Source organism: Clytia hemisphaerica, unplaced genomic scaffold (assembly GCF_902728285.1).
Source record: "Clytia hemisphaerica strain Z4C2 unplaced genomic scaffold, Clytia hemisphaerica genome assembly, whole genome shotgun sequence".
In the NCBI taxonomy this organism is placed as follows: domain Eukaryota; kingdom Metazoa; phylum Cnidaria; class Hydrozoa; order Leptothecata; family Clytiidae; genus Clytia; species Clytia hemisphaerica.
This window is the reverse complement of record NW_027104192.1, coordinates 1,321,719-1,338,803: the sequence shown is the minus strand read 5'-3', so window position 1 is coordinate 1,338,803 and position 17,085 is coordinate 1,321,719. Positions and strand designations below refer to the sequence as shown.

At 39.2% G+C, this 17,085-nt stretch overlaps 1 protein-coding gene across 2 annotated transcripts in view; it reads left to right on the top strand.

Annotated features, from left to right (window-relative positions):
• The window catches only part of LOC136815169 (E3 ubiquitin-protein ligase HUWE1-like), a 49,821-nt gene that overhangs the window by 15,766 nt on the left and 16,970 nt on the right, over positions 1-17,085 (top strand). The window contains exons 26-50 of one of the 2 annotated variants that reach the window (XM_067071620.1): positions 81-266; positions 933-1,019; positions 1,508-1,657; positions 2,048-2,302; positions 2,695-2,825; positions 3,296-3,371; positions 3,695-3,810; positions 6,739-6,790; positions 7,070-7,325; positions 7,653-7,698; positions 8,039-8,202; positions 8,428-9,036; positions 9,356-9,624; positions 9,994-10,585; positions 10,870-10,941; positions 11,229-11,312; positions 11,529-11,639; positions 12,077-12,337; positions 13,119-13,256; positions 13,510-13,629; positions 13,832-14,077; positions 14,304-14,645; positions 14,784-15,791; positions 16,052-16,154; positions 16,804-16,977. In XM_067071620.1, coding sequence (XP_066927721.1) covers positions 81-266; positions 933-1,019; positions 1,508-1,657; positions 2,048-2,302; positions 2,695-2,825; positions 3,296-3,371; positions 3,695-3,810; positions 6,739-6,790; positions 7,070-7,325; positions 7,653-7,698; positions 8,039-8,202; positions 8,428-9,036; positions 9,356-9,624; positions 9,994-10,585; positions 10,870-10,941; positions 11,229-11,312; positions 11,529-11,639; positions 12,077-12,337; positions 13,119-13,256; positions 13,510-13,629; positions 13,832-14,077; positions 14,304-14,645; positions 14,784-15,791; positions 16,052-16,154; positions 16,804-16,977 — 5,648 coding nt within the window. Of the gene's footprint in view, positions 1-80; positions 267-932; positions 1,020-1,507; positions 1,658-2,047; positions 2,303-2,694; positions 2,826-3,295; positions 3,372-3,694; positions 3,811-6,738; positions 6,791-7,069; positions 7,326-7,652; positions 7,699-8,038; positions 8,203-8,427; positions 9,037-9,355; positions 9,625-9,993; positions 10,586-10,869; positions 10,942-11,225; positions 11,313-11,528; positions 11,640-12,076; positions 12,338-13,118; positions 13,257-13,509; positions 13,630-13,831; positions 14,078-14,303; positions 14,646-14,783; positions 15,792-16,051; positions 16,155-16,803; positions 16,978-17,085 lie in introns of both variants that reach the window. The other variant, XM_067071619.1, reaches the window with a different exon arrangement.

The following is a 17,085-nucleotide window of genomic DNA, read 5'->3' as shown; positions in this document are numbered from 1 at the left end:
AGGATTTCCGGGTGCAAAAATGAAAAATCTGGTGACCTCTGTACTTTCCAGGTATTTTTTTGTTGTGTTGTCTTTTATAGTTCGTGGACATGGGTTTCTCCGCTCAACACGCTCGTGAAGCCTTACTACATGCAAACAACAATTTTGACGCAGCCACAGAATACCTCCTAACAACTCCTGCACCTGCGGTTCCCGCTGAGAGTGGCAGCGGTGGTGCCACAGGAACTGAGTCTGCTGCTATTGCTGCTGCTACCAATACTCAAGAGGTGAGTGAATTCATGCAATGGGCATTTTGGGTTTCACAAATTATCGCCTCATCGAATTCGAGTCGAATTTCTTGCGTAGTGGAGGATGTTCCACTAAGTTACAAACTTTGTCAAACCCGGAAGGTTCTTCATTTTATCAGCGTTTAGATTTCGAAGCTATGCTAGAGCTTACCAACGAAAGATAAATCATTAGCGACTATTTGTTTGTTTAATGTAGCGGAGACGGTCAGTTTTTCATTTGTCTATATCCTGTTTGACTGGCGACGATGGTAAATTAGTAATTTAATGCCATCCTTAATTGTGCGGGTCTAAACTGCGTGTCGCTCCAAATTGTTCCAGTCACTTTGCCGTCCCCAAAAGGGAGCTCGCTATTCAATGCATTGACGCGGAAAAAAAAATTAAGTTAAAAGAAAATTTTCCGGGGGATACAAGAATGTCGCTTTCTGATAACATGACGTTGCTTGATGTTGGGCTTAGCTTGTTAAATACTAATTTGCGCTTGATCAACATGAAGTCATCATATACGGTGATACAGAAAGACGAAAATCAAAGAAGAATTTATATCGATTTCTTCTTGACAACAAAGAACAAAGAGTTGAAAAGTCGAATGAACGGGGTCAATTTAGGAAGAGTCTACTGAATTTATTTAATGTGGTTTCTCTGCAGGGAATGGACGTAGACGTGATGTCTGAAGATGAGATGATGATCCAAGCCATCGCCCTGTCGCTTGCCACTACACAAGAGACTACCAAGGTATGTATTGCTCCCATGTACCCAAGCACTTAGGCTCCGGTTATGAAAATTTCAAATGCATAACAATTTAAATAAAATAATAAATAAAAGAAATAACGTAGATCACCCCTGGTCATTGAAGTAAATTGTTATCCATTTGAAATTTTCATAACCGGAGCCTAAGCGCCAGGGTTAATAAGAGCAATTACAAACAGTAACAAAATAACCTTTAACCCTTCGTTTAGTTTATACATGGAAGAAAATGGAGATCGGGATTACCAGGGTCAAATAGCGTCAAACGTCGGAACATTTAAAATATTTTATATGTATGTTTTTTGCCTTTTTTTGCCCCTGTTTCTAAGATTTTGCCTTCAAACCGAAAGTGAAACCACAAAAAGTAAAAGTGAAAACGGTCTGCACACTAAATCCTGATATATATCTTGATATAGGAGTTTTAGTTTTACCTATCAGTGTTAATAGGAAAATTGCTTATTTATTTTTAAACAAAGGAAGGAGCATCATCAAGCATTGCATCCTCATCCTCCACAGAACAACAAGACACGTCTCCAACACCACCTAAGCTGACGGTTGACGACCTCACCAACTTCCAAAGCCTTGTGGTGGAAAACATGAAGGGAATCTTCTTCGGATCTCTGGAGGTAAACAAGATGACGTCTATCCACCCTAGTCCGAATGCCGCTCTACGGGAACTATCATAGAAAAATACAGTCGACGCACGCTTTCTAATTCGGTGTTCTACTATTCGATAAGCTCCATTATTCAATAATTGAAAGGCACAGTCAGCGGGCAGCTCTCATAAACGACAATCTACTATTTCGATGAAAACCTTATTCCCTTATACAAATAAGAGTGTCAACTGTAGGAATGCAGTTTATTTTAAGTGTAATTCTTCAAATTCTCTGCCTTTATTTGTTATTGTATAATATAGAAATCGAGTTAAAATTGGCTTCAGAAGTATTAGTATAACTCGAGGTCCCTACTAAGAGTTAAGCACTTTCAAGTCAAACTCGTCTTCAAATTCTCTTCAGCTTCTTGACGCCGTCCCCAGTGCCGTCCACACAGTCTGTGATCTTCACTTAGCGATGGCCAGTAAGAATGGCGAAGAATGGCGAAGAGAAACACTTGGTGAACTCACCGAACAGATCATGAGGAATTCTCAAGTGATTTGTGATAAGATTTTATCCTCCAACGAAACTGAACAATCCCTTATGAAGTTTCTATGTGAAAGTAAAGAATCGCAACAATTGGCTACTAGGCTGCATTTATTCTTGTTAATGTCACAAGTAAGTTTATGTTCAACTCCCTAACCATACCGGTACGATTAGCCTGAGGTCTAACTAAGGCCTTTTGTTGGACCGAATAGTGCGATTAATCCACTGAACTCTCAAAAGTTAAGCTCAGCCAGAAGTAGACTCAGTCTATTGGGTCGTTTGCTATTACTTGACTGTAATTTTGTGGTTACAGAATTTGAATCTGAATTGTTACCCTGTTTGCTTTAGGGACTTCTTAATTGGATAGAGAATGGCCGAGCTTTTATCTATAATACGTTTTCTGTTCTTATATTTTGATTGGTCAAAAGTCGTTGTCTTGACACACGAGCCGACCCTTCTCCATGACATAACTTCCATAAGACTGAATTTATATGACACATGCTAAACCACTTTTATCAACTCAGGGACTTGGTAATGTGTGGGGAAATGTTTTACAGACAGGAAATCCATTCAACTTACTCATCATGTTGTTGAAGATGGTCTCCAACGTTCTTACCAAAGTCAAACAGATCGGATTGGAAGTGAAAACACCAGAGTAAGCTGCCCTTGATTCATTCACTCGGACACTTCTTTTCTCGATTAAATATTTAATGTCTTCTTTTTTTGCGTTTTATTTTCTCATGAAATTGAGGGCTTAAAGTAAGTACCCATATCGCCTAATAAATGCCCCCGGCTTGTTAACTTTTTCGATTTTTTGCCCTCCCCCCTCTCTGTTTATTAATTTAAAAAAATATTCGCCTGTCAAAAGAAGAGCCCCTTATTTTGCTCTTACTTAAAAGCCTAGTTTTTTTCTCAAGAATTTACCTTATTTTGGTATTTTAGAGATTTCCATCCCCCAGCAATTAGGCCAACCCGTTTATTAGGCACCTGGGAGTGGTTATCTATAAAGTTGCATCCGTCCTGAGTGGGGCATAAGCTCATAAGCTGGTTAGAAAAATTGTGATCTAGTGCAAGTTGACTTCTCCTAAAGTTTTTAACGCCCCCCTCAATTTTTTTGTCAACCAGATTGCTATCACCACTGCTGCTCACGTTTGACCAATACGAGAAAGTGGTTTTGTTCTCCAAACGCAAACAAAAGCAGGTATAATTATATTTTAGTCTTTCACCAAAGCACTCTGACTTTCCATCCTCATTTCATTTTAAAATGTGTGCCTCCTTTGATGGTTCACATTTTTATTAATTTTTCATAAGAAATTTTCGCATACAATGCCTTAGGTTAAATTCCTTTCCATACAGTTCCATAAGGAAGATTCAGCCTGTAGCAAACACTACTTTACCGAAAACATGACCACCATATAATAATTTCTAAAAGACCAAATTGCTCATTGTGGTACATACATGCTATATACCTATGCGTAAGTTTTTGAAATACTAACCTTTTCTATCTGCTTTTTTTGATCTCAGGAAAAAAGTCACACATGGAAATGGTTCGATGATCGTAGTGGGCGTTGGTGTAATTACAGTGTCAGTAACAACACATCCATTGATACTGCTTACCAAGCTGGCGAGTCAACTGTTAGGTAATGTTTCAATGAAAATTGTATCCTAAATTGTTTACAAGCGTACTACAAAGCCTCATACTACGCTTAAGAGCCATTTTTTTTAAGAGTCTTCAGGGTGTGATACCTCACCCTCTTGGATTTTGCTGAAATTTAGACCAAATGATCTATCACACAAGAAAATAAGACTCTGAAAATTTCACCTTGATATCTCAAGTAGTTTTGAAGATACAGCGTCTCAAAGATAGGCTACTAAGCGAAAATTGACCCCTAAAAATCATGAACTCTGGTGGGGAGCAGATTTTGAAAGCCAATGAATTTTTATTCAAGTACATTAGAAAGCTGATTTACAGTGGATTTGAAGAACTTTTTGTAGGGAATCAGAAAAAATCAAATTGAGTCTCCAAAATTTTCCCCGAAAATCTCTAGCACCTCCTGTAGAGGGCTTCAAACTTTGCGTAATCTGGGTTTGGAAGCACTTTTAGCTGGCTGCTGATGGTCCTTGGGACTTTTTTGAAGTAAACTTTTGACCTGGAGTGGTTTACTGGTGGGTTTTGGCCACAAAAATAACATTTTCAGGATTTCCATCTTTGCGTAACTGTCAAAAATGGCCGAAAAAATTGCTATTTTGGCAGACCTGGAGCAAAATTCAAGATGGCGTATCTTTTTAAGGCAACACCAAATTTTTTTGAAATTTTCAGCAAGGCTTCCTTAGTAGGTCTAGTTTATAGCCTCAAAAAAATCTCAATGGGCTTTTGAAGTCTCTTAAAGATATGATCGATTGAAAATTTGCTTAACTTCGTTGTTTTCTCCCTCTTAAAATGCTAAATCAGGCCCACTTAAGGGCTCTAACAGGTTAATTTTTGTCAAAATATTGGTTGATCTTCTCTAGCCAACTAATCATTGGCATTAGGGGAACAACTGAAAAAGATTTCAGGTCATTTCCATCAACAGATGACATTTTATGACTGTTTCTTTATTTTTAAGTACAGAATATGTAAAAAAATGAGACTGGCATCTGGCCTTTCCTACCATTCCAGAGCCCATATTTCCAGGAAACGCCTCAACCTTTCACAGTTTGGTGAATAATAATCTTAAATATAAGCAGGCTACTTCAACTAAATGGGTTTAACAGTACTTAATTCCTATTCAAAAACTGTTTAGACTCATTCAGAAATCCTACTTTGACAATAATTTGCGCTGTACCGCAAAATTTCTAAGTCCAAGTGTTGTGATTAGCTTTAGACTGTCCAATATTTCTTGTCCAGAAGATTTAAACAGCATTGTTTGCAGTATCTCATAAATTATCACCCTAGTAATGTTGCTTAGTTATTTAAGAATCAACAAGTAAGACTGTTAGTGTACACTATTATAGAGATATTGGACAGTCTAAAAGCTAATCACGACACTTGGACTTAGAAATTTTGCGGTAAAGCGCAAATTATTGTCAAAGTAGGATTTCTGAATGAGTCTAAAAAGTTTTTGAATAGGAATTGAGTACTGTTAAACACATTAAGTTGAAGTAACCTGCTTATATTTAAGATTAATATTCACCAAACTGTGAAAGGTTGAGTTTTTTTCTGGAAATATAGGCCCTGGAATGGTAGGAAACGCCAGATGGCAGTCTCATTTTTTTACATATTCTGTACTTAAAAATAAAGAAACTGTCATAAAATGTCATCTGTTGAAGGAAATGACCTGAAATCTTTTTCAGTTGTTCCCCTAATGCCAATGATTAGTTGGCTAGAGAAGATCAACCAATATTTTGACAAAAATTAACCTGTTAGAGCCCTTAAGTGGGCCTGATTTAGCATTTTAAGAGGGAGAAAACAACGAAGTTAAGCAAATTTTCAATCGATCATATCTTTAAGAGACTTCCAAAGCCCATTGAGATTTTTTTGAGGCTATAAACTAGACCTACTAAGGAAGCCTTGCTGAAAATTTCAAAAAAATTTGGTGTTGCCTTAAAAAGATACGCCATCTTGAATTTTGCTCCAGGTCTGCCAAAATAGCAATTTTTTCGGCCATTTTTGACGGTTACGCAAAGATGGAAATCCTGAAAATGTTATTTTTGTGGCCAAAACCCACCAGTAAACCACTCCAGGTCAAAAGTTTACTTCAAAAAAGTCCCAAGGACCATCAGCAGCCAGCTAAAAGTGCTTCCAAACCCAGATTACGCAAAGTTTGAAGCCCTCTACAGGAGGTGCTAGAGATTTTCGGGGAAAATTTTGGAGACTCAATTTGATTTTTTCTGATTCCCTACAAAAAGTTCTTGAAATCCACTGTAAATCAGCTTTCTAATGTACTTGAATAAAAATTCATTGGCTTTCAAAATCTGCTCCCCACCAGAGTTCATGATTTTTAGGGGTCAATTTTCGCTTAGTAGCCTATCTTTGAGACGCTGTATCTTCAAAACTACTTGAGATATCAAGGTGAAATTTTCAGAGTCTTATTTTCTTGTGTGATAGATCATTTGGTCAAAATTTCATCAAAATCTAAGAGGGTGAGGTATCAGACTTTCTTTATTCTGAAGATTTTTAAAAAAAATGGCTCTTAAGGCTATTTTCATCAAATGTTTTGTACCTTTTGAGCCAGTTTGAGCGGTTCCTAGTTTTTCTGCTCTTTTAACTGAACATTTTTTATATAATCTTGTCAACCTACGCTCTAAGCACAACCTTCTCTACCAGAAATTTCTTTGATGCACAGCGGATGATGACAAATTAGGCCGAGTCTGACAAACGGAATTTATTGTCAAAAATGCTGGAGACTTCTTTGGAAGCTCGCATGGATTGATAACGATTCTAAGTGATTATAACCACCGATTTGCGATTTGACTGACGCTGTATAATAGTGTGTGTTTTAGGTAACCAGACCAGCTGAAAAAACAAGCATGTTATGGAGATTATGTTATGACCCATCTCAACTTTTGCTTCTCTTATACTTTTCTAGGTTCACAGCCGGTAGAAGACGCTACATGGTTTTCTTTAAGACTTTGGTTCAGGTAATGACCTGATTTTTTTCGTTTTGAAAACTTAACAATTTGTTGATGTCCAATGTGAAATCAGCACTCACCGCAATGAGATAATCTTCTTACGTCCCATCTAAGTATATACTAAAGAGACGCATCCGTCTCGAATTCTGCATAGGTACACCAAAATCTCAAGAATATGTGCTAATTTGCTGTATAAAATCCACTTTCCCGTCTCAGACCACTGTTTAAATCATCTTCCAGGGGCCATTCTTAAATCAAAATTTCTTTCCTTTACTTCAACTCTCTTAGATCAACGAAGACACGGGCAACAGACGGCCCATCATGCTCGACGTATTGCAAAAGAAAACTAACAATACCAAGACTACGGAAAACAACAAATCAACGGACGCCAATAACGCGGAAACGTCCTCCTCATCCAAATCGAAAACAGATGTTGTGATGACTCCCGTTGAAAGACCGAGCGGCAAATCGTTGAAGCGAAAGTTAAGTCGAGAAGAACCGGCCTCTTCTTCTTCAACCAGTTTGCCTGAACCGAAGAAAATTGGTACTCATGAGTTTTTATTTGTTTTTTTAAATTATAGTCAGTATAAGTGAGCATATAAGATGCTGTCATTGCTGGTACACGACTTCATAAACTTCACACATAATGCAATCACTCTGTAACTCAATCCAAATGTGCACACACACCCCAACTAAGATATTTTCTAGCTGCTTTCCATACAGTTTTTTTATCTCGTGTGATGCTAGCCTAGTGGCACTCAACTCAAAGTAAATAATTGACGAACCTTTCTTGTTAGAATTTTGAACTTAAAAATATAAGTCTGTTGCGAGAATTGAATAGATCATTAAAATCTGTTTTGTTTAATTTTAGAAGTACTGGAAGGATTGAACAATGCTCAAATTGAATCCATTATCGAGTAAGTGAAAAAAAAACTTTGTGCTTGATAACCTAGTGGTTGAAATTGATTGCTCAATTATCTTACTAAGAAAATCAGTGTTTCACATCTGATTCTCCCATTACAGTTTCATTTTGACCCGATGTATGAAAGGTCGTTAAACCACCGATCAACCCTTGCGCCAAATGGTAAAGGAGTATGGGTTTGAGTAAAGGGTCAAATGACGGAAAATATGTGAAGCCATTGCATATGCCGCCCACAAATAACGCAAATCCGCCATATATTCAACCCTAGACCCTTTTTGCATTACGGTTATAATAGGTTTATTGTAGTAGTAACCAAATAACTAATCTTTTTCTAGGTATTGTGTCGATCTGCTTTCTCTTCAAGTCAATTCGAACACTTTGAACGCCATCATGAGGTTATTACTGCGCTTCACAAGAGATTACAACATGGCGCAAGCTTTTGCTCATGGAAATGGTGTACAGCATCTTCTCAACTTGACTGAAGCATCCAGTTTTCCTGGTATACTTTAATGTTTTTTAGAAAGATCTTTTTGCCGTCGCCGGGTAGCTTAATCAATATATGTCACAATAAAAGAATTGTCACTGCCAACTCTGCGAATGAGATAGGAGGAGGAGATAAGTGCATTGACTCGAAGCTCTGAGTAAATGGGGGTATTTCACTGCCCCTTTTTCTTATCTTAACCTTGTCCACTGAAACTTCTAATAATTTTTTCCTGTTTTTTAGGTGCTTTACATTTATCGTCGCTACTTCTCCGCCATATTGTGGAAGATACGGAAACTATGAAAAATGCCGTCAACCGAGCCGTTGCCTTGGCATCAAACGGGGGTGTTCCCAACATGTTTTGCGGTGTCGGTCAAAATTCAGTCGGTGCAAAAGAACTACATTATCTACTTAGGGCGCTTGGTCCAATCGCTTGTAGGAACGCCGACTTGTACAACGAAAGCACAAGAAAAGTTATGAGAATTTCTACCAATTCTTGGAGAGGCCAGCTCGACAAAGGATTGCCTCCTAGTATCACTCAAATCGTGAAAGTTCCACAAGACATGAAAACGATAGGACTGAACGGTAACGTCAAACCAACTACCGTAATATCCGATTTCGTATACATCTTGTTAACGACACTTGCCGAACGATATGCGCTGGAGCGTAACTCACCAACTAAACAGACGGAAAAGGTGACTTCAAAAACGACAGCGACCTCATCCAAGAAGACGGACGACGGGCGTAAATTAATGGCGACAGACAGCCATTTGACGGCGTCGAGAACACCGCAGTTGACGTTGGTGAGAAGGTTGACGGGAGAGCATATTGATGAAGATGAAATGACTATATGTAAGCGTTCTTAATTTTAGTAGTTATTAAGTTATTTTATAGTTGTAGACTGACGGACTGACTAGTTCTTTAAAGTCTTCATTTTATAAGAATTTCTCTCGATTTCAAAGCTCTTTCTTATGATATCTTTATAGTGTGATGTATCATCGACTTTTTATTAGATAGTAAATTTTTACTTTTAGTTATGCAATATATTATGATATCAGTCTCCTAAAAAGTCGATTTGCTTTTATCCATCAAACTCTCTCTCCAAACTCTCCAATCTCAAACGGGTCGAAGAGAAAGCCTCTATTATGTTTCAAATTTATCACTATCAAAGGTACCCCACAACAAGCGACAACTTCTCAAGCCACGACTAGCAGTAAATTACCGATCGACGACTCTGTAAAAGGCCAGGAAGATTCTTCGTCAACAACACCGGATTCATCTAATACAGACGAAGCTAAAAAGAAGCCGCTACTATCAGCGTCCGCCATCTTGAAGCTGTTGGCTGAGTTATCGAAAAGTTACGCCGCGGTCGCACGAATCATCGTCGATTTTGTTTACGATACGTCGAACTTGTCGCAAAGTGCCCGCAGTTACGTTAATGTAAGTGATATCACTTAGTATCCCCAGAAAAATTTACCCCTCCTATGTCGAAGAACTCGTATTTTCCGTCCGGAGGGAACTCTTAAGAGCTCCTGTGATATCCCTGAAATTTAAACAAAAATCCAGGGAGATATAGTAGAAACATTTGCTGAAAATCCAGGAGGGTTTGAATTTTCAAAATGATCTCCTTTCAAGATAAGATGGTTATATTTTTTCTTGAATAGCCATTTAAATCTTTGTGAGGTTTCCGTTTTCAACCAGCCTGTTTATTAATGCCTGCTCATCCTCGATATAGAGAAAATTGTCGTTCTTACTGTCTAATAAAGAGACACCGTCAAGATTTTATATTTTGTCTTAACGACTCTCCAGGATGGATCCACGGCCCTGTGTTTTATCTTCGATCGCTTGCTACCTTACTCAACGCGTGACCCTACACAAGCAACCACCGAAAACACCAAAGATAATAAACCATCAGTCATCTCGACACTGGCGCGTCAACTTCTCTCCGTCCTCGGTTCATACTGGCACAACGTGGACATTCAAAACGTTTTCATCACTGAACTCAAAAGTGCGTTATCAAGGACGCTACAATATCCAGAAAGTCGCTCAAAACATCTTCATTTGCAAGCTCTATTTAACTTAATCACTTCCATGATTGAATCTGCAGCTCCTATCTCGTTCTCGTCCCAGCCTCCCTTACAAAACACGACCTTCGTCAAACTTCTTATCAAACGAGGCTTGATATCCGATCTAGCTAAAATCACGCACAGTCTCGATTTATCAAGTCACGATCTAGTCCCTACTGTAAATCTCATGTTGAAACCGCTCGAAAAATTATCGAATTTGGCCAACTGTCAAAATGTGCAGAACAATAACAAAGGAGATAAAGAGAAAGACGGTGCAACGCCCTCTATCAACGCTATCACAATGGGTGGTTCTTCAAATTCAAATGCGAACCAAGGTAACCTAACATTTCATTGAGATCTAAACAATCTTTTAAACCTTCCTTTTATTTGAGTCGATATGTTTGATAAATTCCCGCTCCCGTTTTAAGTTTATTTTCGAGAAACACAATAATTATAGTTTTGGATAATCGTTAACGGCTTCCAACTTTCTTTCCACTATAAAAAAAAATGCTTGTAAAAAATTATCAGATGATAGTGGACGGACTATATCCTGAGAAACACATCTCCCCTAAAAGCCTGACTTTGGGGAAAACTTTCAAACTCAACTCCAATCCAATAGATAATGCGATGGATAATGGTGTAACCACCAACTCGTCTTCTAACATTCAACAATCAACAGAAAGCATCAGAGGTACATACATACAGTGCACTTTTTTTTTCACATTTCTTTACTTCTTCCGCTCTATGATATTTTTTTTCAAAAGCTACACTGGGATCGAGTTCACTTTCACTAGTGTTATTAGGACCAGCAGTCTCTCTTGTTAATGTTTTTCATAAATTATTTGAAAACACTCGAAAACACGGCTTTTTTTTTGTCATTTGATATCAAAAAATTTTGGTGCCAAAAACCCTGTCTTTTTATTTCGTTCCTGTGCAAAAGAATATGTCATGAATTACATTCTCCTTATCTCTCAGTAGGAAGTTCAGTAGCAGAAGACCCAGTAGTGTCACAACCTCAAGGTTTGGAAGATATTGTTGAAGTAATGGTTGGTGATGGAAATGGTAAACCCTTTGGTAGTTTTAATACAAACCTCCTATGAGGATTATTACACCACGAATCTCCATTCAGATTTGTGATCTCCATTCGGATTTGTGACTTTGTGACTCGTTTTATAACAATATCCGCACAGGCTCTCATTTATCATATTAGGAAACCAGATATCAATAAAAATTTATTTATTTTGGCCATGGTTTTATAAAGTTTATTGATTTTTTTAGGGGAATCGAACGTTTTCGGAGAGACTCTGATCACGCAATCAAACAATGGTGGTGATAATCTAGTCATGGCAACCAGTGGTCCAAACGCCGATTGGTCCTCTGATGATGAAGGTGAAATAAAAATCTATTATCTGGACCTTCAGTGGACTGGCCCTCTTCACGTTAATATTGGTTCGCTGTGAAAATTTAATCTTGACTGTTTTGAAGCCAATGTAGGGCTAAGCTTATATTTGGGCATGGGCGAATTAAGGGCTGGCGTAAAAGGTGTATTTACGAGAAAGATGCTTAACATTCTTGACCAACAACTAGCTTCCCTAGGAAAGGCATGAGAAAGGGATTGTTCAACAAATGTTTGTAAACAAGATAGTCTCACAGTGTGTCTTTAGCATGTATTTGTTGTGATGCTGCCACTATAATATTGAAGCGTTTTCTTCTTTTCAACTGGAGTTGTACGAAAAAGATTCTCTCAACATTTTGAGTTGAGAACGTTCGCAAATGCGGCATCTCCTGGGCTGAAAATTTTAACGAATTTCTACCTTTTTACACAGGAGCAAATGACACAATGAATGATGATGACGACACGAACATCGTTTCACAAGACGACGTTTCCGCTCTCATTACTGTCACGACGGGCCTGGATGACGACGACTTGGAAGCGGACTTATTAGACCATCCGAACGCTACTTCATCCCAAGTGGTGGCAGAAGGAGATGGAGATGAACTTATCAACGCTTTAGAGTTGATTTCTCAACAAGAACAACAAGACGATGATGACTCCCAATACGCTGATACCATCATCATCGAACCAGGTAATCCGATTTCCTATCCGATATTCCGATTTTTTAAGTTAGCCTGATTTTGCATTTAAGCCAGTTTGTAGAGCATGCTTGCTCGAGATCTTGAGTACTTACCCCACAAATACTGGTGAAAATTATTCGGTTTCCAGCACACAGGTTTTTAACCTCAAGTGCCGAAGTTTGCTACTCTTTCATCGTGTTCAGCAAATGTTTAGCAATTTTAAAAGATTTCTAGCTTATTTAGGTGAATACTTGATGTCTACAGGGTGACCTGCAAAATATAAAAGGGCTCGATAGTTTACTTTACCTGCATTGATGAAAACTTTGAATTTCAAGTTTGAATTTTTGTTAAATTCTTTCAATTGGTCCTTTGGTGAATTCATGGGGTATTATCATAATTGAGTGATGCAAAAGATACCGGAGTTGAACCAAATTACGGACACAATTAACCCATATACCAACCCACTTTTTTGTGTCACCCAATAGTTGCACCTTGTCCCCCACCAAATGTAGCAGAAATTTTAACTATCGAATTTATCTTTGTGCTGTTGTCCGACCATACTCTGCAAACTAGTCTCCTCGACATCTACGGTGGAGTCTCTTTAACTCATGCCTCGAATGTCTCCTTAACTCGAGCAAGTTTTATGGTCCCTTCTAAACAACAATGCATTACGAACCTTACTCCATAATTCGAACAAATTTGTGTTCCCATTGTGTGTTTGAGAATCCACTGTATATATTCCAAACTGATTCAACAAGGAGTCAACTGTAATTCGATTTCCCCTATTTGTAGGTGTGGGAGATGACGGGGAAGGTGAGGAAGATGAGGATCAAGATGTGTTGGCAAATGAAGAAGACGAAGAAGATGACGATGACGATGATGATGAAACCGATGATGAGGATGAAAATGAAAACGACGAAGATGATGAAGGTAAACCCAGTTTCCCCGACTTTCGACCTATTATTTTTCGTAAAAGATGAAAATAGTCGGATGTAAATGGTAACGAAGAAAAGATTTCCCGAAAAACAAAACCGAATCTCATCGATTCTTTTGTTTTAGTTTTTCTTATGATAGCCTATACCTTCCCAAAAGCTTTGATCAAGTTGAAAAGAAGATGAACGCAACGGTTTTCCGATCTGACCAATGATGAAATCTGAATTTTGTCTCTTCTTTTCAATCACAGGAAGCGATATGGAAGCGGACGACACGATCGCTGCAGCAGACGATAACGTCATTTTTGGTGAAGAAGGAGACGAAGGTGGTGATGACGTCACTGATCCTTTCGCCGACCTCGATGATAATTGTAAGGCATACAAACTCAGATTTCTGGAAAAGTTATCAATTCCCTTTGCTGAATAACATTATTAGTCCTAGAAATTAGTTATTCATGCGTCTGCTTATGACAAAGTCATTTCATTCTCTGAGTGTTCAAGTTGGGCTTTTTTCCGTTAGTAGAAAGCTCTAATATTTATTATTTCTGACATTATTTTACTATCTCATTTAAGCTGGAGTGTTGGAGATTAATTTCCCACAAAGACCTTTCACAGTGCACATCCCTCAAGTCACAGATACTGGGATGACAGATAACCTTCAATCGCGCTCTTCCATTCTCTCACATCCACTCATGGTTCGACAGAACGAACAACCAAATCGAACAAACGAGCGCTCGTCTCGTGGCCGCGCGGGTAGAGTAGATCGCGCTCTTACTCGTCAACATGGTAACACGATACACATCCACGGCGGTAATTCAGGTACATCATTAATTCTTGTTATCTTTTGAATAGGCCAATTTTTCAAGCTTAAAGATTGGAATTTGTTGAGGTTTTTTAACGTTTTGTCTTCTTATTCATATTAAATTTTTGGCATGACTTACATGATTTTTCGGCTGGCGATAGCTGCGAATTTCATGGAATTGATGTCAGAAGATTGTGTTCTCAAAATTCATTTTTTAATAATGCTATTTCAATATTTTAACAGGTTTCGCTCGTATCTTGATCGGTGATGAGTTACGACCCACCAATTCACGATCAGTGGACAACACTTTAATCCCTGGGGACGACGTCTTTTTCGACATCTTTGGAGACGGTTATGAAACACCTTCAGGCCTTCTTAACTCTGTACCCAGCGCTCTATCCCGGTGGACCGTAGAAAGCCGCTTGTTGGACGGTTCCAGTGTCCATGATTGTGTGAACACCCTCAAACCTGATATTATCAAGCACCTGGAGAAACTACAAATGGTGGAGATTCAAGAAAAAATCGCCGAAGAAAAAGCGAAAAAAGAGGAAAGCAAACGAGCGGCTGCCGAAAAAGCGAAATCAAGTAAGTGATTTTTTTCGTTTTCCTGTGCAATAAAAAGTGTAATGTTTTGATTTGAATGTTTGATGGTTTTTAGGAGGCTCTCTTTACATTCAGTTTTCTATGGCTTTAATGTTGACATGACCTGTGTTGCTCTTTCAGGTCAAAGCACCACAACAAGTACCACTGCCTCTTCGAATACGACATCAACCACAACGACTTCAAACACACTTACAACCATCACCTCATCAGCAGCAGTTACTTTAAGTGTCGAGCCATCAAACGCTACGGCAGCTCATACTTCCACGCCGTCTCTTGAAAGCTCTACGAGGTCTCCACGCCTCGTCTCAAGCCGACTCACGACCCAAGACTTCACAGCGCCAAGTAACAATATTACGTCAGCCGATAACCAAGAATCCGGAGATCAAGAGGCCAATCAAATGGACGTTTCACCTTCTTCGAGCTCAACCGTTGCAGATATACCGCCTCCCATCGCGGAAACGCCCGCTTCGGCGGAATCTACAATTGCATATGACACGCCCTTCAACCCAATGCCTGAATTCATACCAAACGCCCCACAACGTGAAGAGCCCACCTCAAACGCAGGGGCGCAAGCCACTCCAGCAGCTGGGCGACCGCTCATCAATAGCTCACAGTCAATGATGGAAATTCTAGCTGTTTCACCAGGCCGTGTGTCTGCAATGGAAACGCCCCATGACATAAATCGCATGAATCAATTACGAGGATCAGACCAAAACGCATTGACTGGTGGTTTAGGATTTACGCCCCGTATACCAAACTCGGCAATGACCACGCCCAATATTGAACCAAGAAGCATTTCGGAGATTCTAGCCACACCCCACGACATTCCAAGTTTACCACATCTAAGGAACGGCTCTCTTTTCCCCGCTTCCTCGAGTTCGCTCGCTTCAACGAATGCTACCCCAGTGTTGCCACCAAGTCTCAGAAATACACTTTCAAGTCAAAACGCACCCAGTCCATTAACGATTGAAACAAATTCGACGCCGTCATCCAGCGCCTCTATATCGGGTTCCTCAACAAGCGGAACAAATTCAGTGGTCGCTGCTGATCTGGCTGCCGCCATTATGTCCCAACTGGTGACATCATCGCCTACACCGTCAATCTCCACAACTGCTAACACTACGGATAGTAAGACATGTGGTTTTTCTATCAATACACTTCTAAAAAGGAACAATAAGTTTTGAACTGTTTTACTACTAATCCCCACTCGAACTCAAGTTTTTTCAGGTTTTGCTAAAATTACGCAATTTAAGCGACATTCGACATCACGAAAGCAAACGTTCGAATTCGTAAATAAATTCTCCAATTTAGACTTTTGCTTCCATATGGCGGATAGTCAACAACTGAAAAACTCTATTAACCCTCCTTTGTATTTTCAATCAATTTAGATATGCAATCAACTACGACGACTTTCGTATCGTCAGAGAACACACAACAAGTCACTTCAACTACCTCCACCACTGCACAAGACCTCTCTTCAACTAATGCAACGTACGCCTTTCTATAAATACAGTTGACACTCTCTAATTTGATTTTAAAGGGGAATCGGATATTCATCGGATAAGGGAGCGTATGGAACATGAGAGCGGCAGTTATGAGGGTTTATCGCTGAAAATAGTAGAACGTCGAGCTAGAGAGCGTCAACTGTAGTTTGTAGTTTGTCTTTGTTTGACTTACGTAGTTTTTCTTTAGCGGTAGTTACTGTTTGATCTTTGTTAATTATCTATTATTAGACAGTTGACACTTTCTGTTCCGTGTTTCTTCGTTATTGCTGAATATCAACAGCAAGTCGAACGTCTAAAGTCAATAAAATTGCTTCTTCGAATCCTTGTTAAACAAAAGTCAGTGCTGCAAAAAACGGCCGGTGACCGGTAATTACATAAAAGCCAATCGAAGTGTCATTTCAAACTCTGCTCCGCCCCCAACAACCCCCTTTTCATTTTTTTAATGCTACGCTCGCAAAATTACCGGTCAACTGAAATTTCCTTATTTGCAGCACTGAAAGTAGTATTAACCGACTTCTCGTCGGTCTTCTGGTGCCTCTCGTATCATACGTCGGCGAGGTAGAAAATACAGCCGTCTAGATGTAGTATATGGTTATATCTTATTTCCAAAGAAAAATTAAACTCCTCCTCTTCAGGGTGATATCGACGGAAGGCACAATACAGGCAGAAGTGAGTTCAACAGACGATGCAACTCCTGGCCCATCGAGCTCACAAACGACTGCAGACCAAATCCGACGAGAATTGGAAAGTTTAGGAATGCCAGAGGGAGTTGACCCTTCGTTCTTAGCCGCCCTTCCCGACAACATAAGGTGGATTTTTGTTTGTTTATTTTCCCGCAGTGAAGCTACTTCTCGTATTTCGAGGAACTTACACTCCTATTTATGGGGGTGTTAAACCAAACGTTAAACTGTATTACA